Below are 6543 nucleotides of genomic sequence, written 5' to 3' on the forward strand. Positions count from 1 at the left end.
CATTTTAAAAAAAGGCTACGATATCTCAAAATATCTCAAAAATATCCCCAAGTATCTCTGATGTAAAATCAAATTTTTACCATAATTTAAGGCATTGCTTCATTCAGTCTCAACTTCACTCCCCACCTTTCACTCTCTCCTGCTCCAGAAAGTAAGTTTTAGACATCTAATGCACAGCGTAGTGATTACAGTCAACAGTACTCTGTTATAAACTTCATTGCTCTTATTACAAAGAAAAAAAAATTACCATGATAGATGTGTTAGGTAACACTACAGCAGTAATCATAATGAAATATATAAATGATCAAATCAACATATTGTACACCCTAAATATGTGTCATGTTGTATGTCCATTATCTCCATTAAAAACAAACAAAAAACCCATATATTTACACCCTCTCCTCAAGACAAGCTTCCCCCAAACCTGGCTACACATGAAACTCCTCTGGGAGCTTTTACACTTCTACTTCACAGGTCTACTCCTCTAACAATTGATTCACAATTCTGATTACCAGAAGGTGAATGCATTATTTTTACCATTTCCTAGGTAACTGTAATATGCCAACAGTTTTGAACACGTTTGAGAGCTTATGCCCTTAATTATCTAATTACCATTCCCAGACTCTTCTCTTTCCTGCTTGACTCTTTTTACTTTGTTCAACTCATGCTTGGAAAGCTTTCGCCTCTCTTCTCTATCTTAGGATCTCTAACCCTCCCCATATTTCTGGGTACATGAGATCAAGTTGTCCCCAAGCCTCCTACTGAGAGAAGATTAATGGAGGGTTACTTGTGAAGCATCTCTCCTGACCTACTTTACAGCTTCCAGTGAGGACACAGAATAGCTCTGTGTCTTATCTGTCCTGGGCCATCAATCTTACCCCATCAAACTCCTCACCAGAGGAACAATAAAAGAGACTGAGCTGGAAGGAGATGGCTGAGGAGGCAGGTGAGCAAGACAGCCAGTCTCCAGAGCCGCTGACATCAGTCCCCATTATCTCACTGTCAGGTAGGCCAGGTGGGGACTCTAGGAAGGTGTGGGTACCCTGGCGTGTACCATTCCAGGAGGACTGCTCCAGGTTAGTCTTTCCAGAAATAAATGTTTCTATTTCCTGAGGAAAAGAACTGAGACCCAAATGTGCATTGGTACTACAGGCAACCAGGCTGGCTGACAGAAAAGCTGAGAGAGTAATCAGTTCTTTCCACTTTGTTAACAGACTTATTTTCCTGGGCTCTCTTAAACGTCTCTGGGGGAAGCCTTCCAACGATGACACTTTATTTTATTGAATTGTAGGTTCAAGGGAAAGGTAAAATGAATAGTTATCTAGGAGGTGGGAGTCATTGCTTTAGAAACAAGAAGCTTTCTAGAACCTGGTTCTGGAGTCTATCTACCTAATGTGTCATGTACCATTGTTGCAAACACTCTTTAAGGTATCTTCCACAGACTTGATAACATGTCCTTCTTCTGAGAGAGTTATCAGTTCTTTCCATTTTGTCAACAGCATTATTTTCCTGGGTTCTCTTAAACGTCTCTGGGTAAGCCTTCCAACAATGACACCATGTTTTATTGAATCGTAGGGTTGTGGGGAAAGCAAAAGGAACAGCTATCTAGGTGGGAGAAATGTCTTTAGTAGAAATTGGCTGAAGAGTCTATCTAAAGTGGCATGCGCAACTGTTACAGATACTCCTAAAGGTGTCTTCCACGGACTTGATAACAACATGTCCTTCTCATCATGGATCAACATTATGTTCATCATTGGCTTGGCATTTCATCTTTATTCTGGTGAGTGTATTTTTCACTTCTGGATGAAGCAGTTCAAACATCATAGAAGATGCAGGAAACAACTACTATCACACAGGAATGGAGGAACTTGCTGTGCTGGGTGTATAACACTTAAACTGGCAAATGAAATGAGACATGTCACAAATATCTTTTAAAAAATTGCATCAGTAGATTGGTTTCTCATTTCCCACTTTAGAAAGGTGGAGACAGAAGGCATGGTTAGAATGAGCAATAGAATTTAGGTGTTTGGTAATTTATGACCAAAGATATTTATCTAATTTTCCCCCTTTTTGGAGGTCAGGTTTCATGGTTTCTAAATGCAGAGTGTGGGGAGTAATACTGTCCTCAGATCCAATATTCCTCGACAATCCAATTCATTGTTTGCCAGCTCTGAGTGCACTAAAGTCAAGACGTTGTGTAAGGAGAGAACTAACTGATCCCTCTGCTGACAACTTATCTTCCTTTAAACAGAGGCAGCCCATCAATTTCAAAGTAGAGTAACTGTGAGGTATGAAAGTTGTCCACGAAACTCAAGTTAAGTGTGGAAGAATTAAGTAGTAATTAACTTCTTCATATTAAGTGACTTCATATAGGTATATTAGGGACTTCCCTATAGCTCAGGTGATAAAGAATCTGCCTGTAATGCAGGAGACCTGGGTTCGATCCTTGGGTCAGGAAGATCCCCTGGAGAAGGAAAAGGCAATCACTACAGTATTCTTGCTTGGAGAATCCCGTGGACAGAGGAGCCTGGTGGACTGCAGTCCATGGGGTCACAGAGAGTTGGACACAACGAAGTGACTGACACACACAGACACACAAGAGGCAAGGCAGTGTTTTCTCTGACAACAATATGTCATGTACAAATATGAAAAAAAATAGTATCTCCAAGAGATCTGGCGATTATTAAACTGTACTTAGTCATTTTTCACAGATTAAGATGAATTTAGAATTCTGTTTCCAGATTTCGAGTTCTTTCGTGAAATTATTTTTTTGATACTGCCACAAAAGCCTCACCTCATTATGTGAGACATTTTGAGTATGCAACTTACATAGTATTTTGCTAGTGAAAGATGTGGGTGTGTGCTTAGTCACTCAGTCGTGCCTGACTGTTTGCAGCCCCATGGACTGTAGCCCACCAGGCTCCTCGGTCCATGGGGCTTCTCCAGGCAAGAATACTGTAGTGAGTTGTCATGCCCTCCTCCAGGGGATCTTCCCAACCCAGGGATTGAACTCAGGTCTCCTGCATTGCAGGCGGATTCTTTACCATCTGAGCCCCCAGGGAAGCCCAAAAGATGTGGGTACTTCCCATTAAAGACACTGTTTTCCCTCTTCTTCCTCTTTTTAATTTTTCTTTTGTCTATTGGTTGCAGAAACTGCTTTTGCACCTTCCGGAGAAACTCACAAAAGGGCAAGTTCACATAAATTAATTTGGGAAATGAAAAAAAAATAATTATTTTATGTGTAAAATTTTAATAGCAAATTTCACCAAAAAGTGTACAACATACTCCTTCAAAAACTAACAGACTGTCATTATTCCACCAAATTCAAGAAATAGTATCTTCCCAGTCACATAAAACTGTTTGCCTTTTCATACAAAGTAAAATTATCACATTATTCAAAATTATTGGGAATAAACCTTATTATATACAGACATCTGAAAAGTGGTTTTAATGTAGAATTGATAATCCTAGCAAACAAGAAGATCAAAAAAATTTTTTTCTACTTCAGTTCAGTCGCTCAGTTGTGTCTGACTCTGCAACCCCATGAATTGCAGCACTCCAGGCTTCCCTGTCCATCACCAACTCCCGACAACCAAGCCCACCCAAACCCATGTCCATCAAGTCGGTGATGCCATCCAGCCATCTCATCCTCTGTCATCCCCTTCTCCCCCTGCCCTCAATCCTTCCCAGCATCAAGGTCTTTTCCAATGAGTCAGCTCTTCACGTCAGGAGGCCAAAATATTGGAGTGTCAGCTTCAACATCTGTCCTTCCAATGAACACCCAGGACTGATCTCCTTTAGGATGGACTGGTTGGATCTCCTTGCAGTCCAAGGGACTCTCAAGAGTCTTCTCCAACACCACAGTTCAAAAGCATCAATTCTTTGGGGCTCAGCTTTCTTTGCAGTCCAACTCTCACATCCATACATGAGTACTGGAAAAACTATAGCCTTGACTAGACGGACCTTTGTTGGCAAAGTAATGTCTCTGCTTTTGAATATGCTATCTAGGTTGGTCATAACTTTCCTTCCAAGGAGTAAGCATCTTTTAATTTTCTACTTAGAGGAATGTAAACTAATTTTTACGTTGTCACAGGGTCAAATATTACATAGAGGTGAAGAAAATCAACTATACTTCTAAACATCTAAAAAAATGAAGGTGTTTAAGACATTCAGAAAGCAGGCCATGTGAGAATACATACATTATTGTTTATTTATGTGTTTTACCTACAGAGCCATTACTCACCAAATTACATATATATGTATATGGCTAAATACAAGTATACAAACACTCATATATATGAATACATACATATATGGTGATAATTTAAGCTATCAGATTATATAGTAGCAAAATGACTGAGAAAAAGGAGACTCATAACACATTCACTTTTATAATTTTTTGTGATATGAGGTAATGGGGAAAATCTCACCCAAGTATGAAGAGAAATAGAGGCAAGCTTCCCTGGTGGCTCAGATGGTAAATCGTCTGCCTGCAATGTGGGAGACCTGGGTTCAATCCCTGGGTTGGGAAGATCTCGTTAAGTTGTAAAATGAGTTTATCCAGCTATTTGTATGTTTTTAAAACATAACGCTGGGCTAGTAAAAAAAAAAATATATATATATATATATCAATATATAGCCTCAATATAGAAAATATTTATTGGATTTTGATGCATATCATGTTGTATTAAGAGTAAAGAATATTTAATTCAAAAAGTTCATTATCTGAAAAATTTTATCTTGTCTGTTTATGTTCAACAGCCAGATTGTAACAAGTATGTGGATCAACTAGATATTTGCACAAAAGAAGTAGATCCAGTCTGTGCAACCGATGGCCAAACGTACGCCAATAAATGCATTTTCTGCACTAAAAAGCTGTAAGAGCACAAGACCAATACTGCCTCTTCCAAAATAATGAAGAAACGATCAGAAAATAATAGGAACATCCATGTCTCTGATAGTCAAGGCACAATATACATGGAAAACAATTGTTCTTTCTTGTGAAAGCCACAGAAACACACTGGTACCTTTCCCTGAAGTCATATTCCTAAAAGTAGTTTTATTTGACCTTGAAGTGTATCCCTGCTGGATATTACCCACAAGCATAAACCAATAACATTAATTTGATTTAATTACTATCACTTACTGTTGGCAATCTGGGTCACCAATATAAAGTAATTCTTAACTTCAGAGGCCTAAATTAAGCTCCAAGCATAATTGAGCAAGAAATGCTACCAACTTCAGAAATTTTAATCCATCACAATTGGCAATTTATATCAAGAAAGAGCTCCTCTGATGGTCTACTTTGTCCTCTGAACTCCATGACAAGACTCCAAACTTTCCTCAGAGAGTAGGGCAGTCTAGGACACTTCTGCCCAACCTCCCTGCCTGCCTCCTTCCCCCTGAGGGAATTCCCAGGGGGAATTGAAGCTTCAGCCAGCCATCCTACTTCCTGCCTCCTTTTCTCTCACTGGTGTTTCCTCTCACTGAATCCCCAGATGGGCTTCTATTTCTAGAGAACCAGGAAAACAGTCTCTAATCCTCCTCCTGAGGTCTGGGTAGTTTCCCAGGTTGAGTCAGGAGGGAGCATGTAGGAAGAGTCAAATAGCCCCAGGGGATCAGGAGGACTTGTGCAGGGTAGGGAGGGCGGGAGGGGCCCCGCTGCTTGTGGAAGGGAGCATAGCCCTCCTAGTTCTCTCGCAGTCAGATTCTTCTCATGGAGAAGCACTTAGTGCAATACTTCAGCAATTTAAAATATTTTTCAAAAATAATTTTTCTTTCTCTCTTTTTCTTTCTTTACAGAAAAAATAGTGGAAATATTGGTTTTAGTCATTGGGGTTGTTGTTAACTCTGCCTCAGCTACACATTCCTGTGGCTTTTATTGCAATCCTATTTTGCTATGGATTCTACAATCAATTAGTCTTTTCAGTCAAGGCTTTAAATTCTTAGATGACCAGACTAAGCCTTCAGTAGTACACAAGCCAGAATATACATTGTTGGAGAATTTTTCAACTCTAAGAACCCCTCAATGAAGGATTTCCATTTCCTTTCTTCAATTATACATTGGTAGTTAAAAACCTATCCTAATTGTGTATTTGAGAATAGAAAATCTAATGGAATTTGTAATCATGAATATTGAATATTTCAATCAATAAAATGTTAAATAGCATTCTCTTTATTAAAATACCCTTTCTTGTTTTTTTGGTTGTATTATTGGATTATAGCACACAAATACTTCTGGTAACTATCATTAAGGAAATAGTCTCAAAAGTCAATAAATAATCCATTACTTGGGAGTTTATTAAAAGTACAGACAGCTGGGCTTCTCTTTATTCTAAAAAGTCAAACCCTTCAGAAGAGGAATGTGGGGGCTTGAATTCTCACAAATACTCCACGTCAATCTTCTGATCAAAAATGTTAACCAGGATAGACTTAAATTATAAAACAAAAGACATATCTATTAACGTAACTGAATGAAGTGCAAAGACTGTTCAAAGATATTGTATGATTTCTGAAGCTTGGGAGAAAAAAAAATTATGTTAT

General features: G+C 38.8%; 1 protein-coding gene across 4 annotated transcripts; it reads left to right on the forward strand.

The window, feature by feature from the left end:
* The first annotated feature begins 371 nt into the window (after nt 1-371).
* Nucleotides 372-6169, forward strand: LOC133251447 (seminal plasma acrosin inhibitor A1-like). Of its 4 annotated transcripts, none has more exons than XM_061423925.1 (5): nt 372-946; nt 1679-1780; nt 3151-3192; nt 4766-4877; nt 5803-6169. In XM_061423925.1, exons 1-5 carry the CDS (start codon nt 931-933, stop codon nt 5846-5848), a joined length of 318 nt encoding a protein of 105 aa, XP_061279909.1. In that variant the 5' UTR covers nt 372-930; the 3' UTR covers nt 5849-6169. The 4 variants fall into 4 exon arrangements, 3 of the variants coding, with proteins under 3 accessions (XP_061279909.1, XP_061279907.1, XP_061279908.1); XR_009737621.1 differs by having other exon boundaries at nt 927-1006; nt 4766-5023; XM_061423923.1 differs by having other exon boundaries at nt 927-1006.
* Nucleotides 6170-6543: the final 374 nt, after the last annotated feature.

The sequence above is a fragment of the Bos javanicus genome, chromosome 7, assembly GCF_032452875.1.
Source record: "Bos javanicus breed banteng chromosome 7, ARS-OSU_banteng_1.0, whole genome shotgun sequence".
Lineage (NCBI taxonomy): Eukaryota > Metazoa > Chordata > Mammalia > Artiodactyla > Bovidae > Bos > Bos javanicus.

Coding starts and splice junctions, on each gene's coding strand:
- LOC133251447 (XM_061423923.1), top strand. CDS start 931: ATGGCTGAGGAGGCAGGTGAGCAAGACAGCCAGTCTCCAGAGCCGCTG. Junction 1,781..3,150: donor GGCATTTCATCTTTATTCTG/GTGAGTGTATTT, acceptor TATTGGTTGCAG/AAACTGCTTTTGCACCTTCC. Junction 4,878..5,802: donor ATTTTCTGCACTAAAAAGCT/GTAAGAGCACAA, acceptor CTTTCTTTACAG/AAAAAATAGTGGAAATATTG.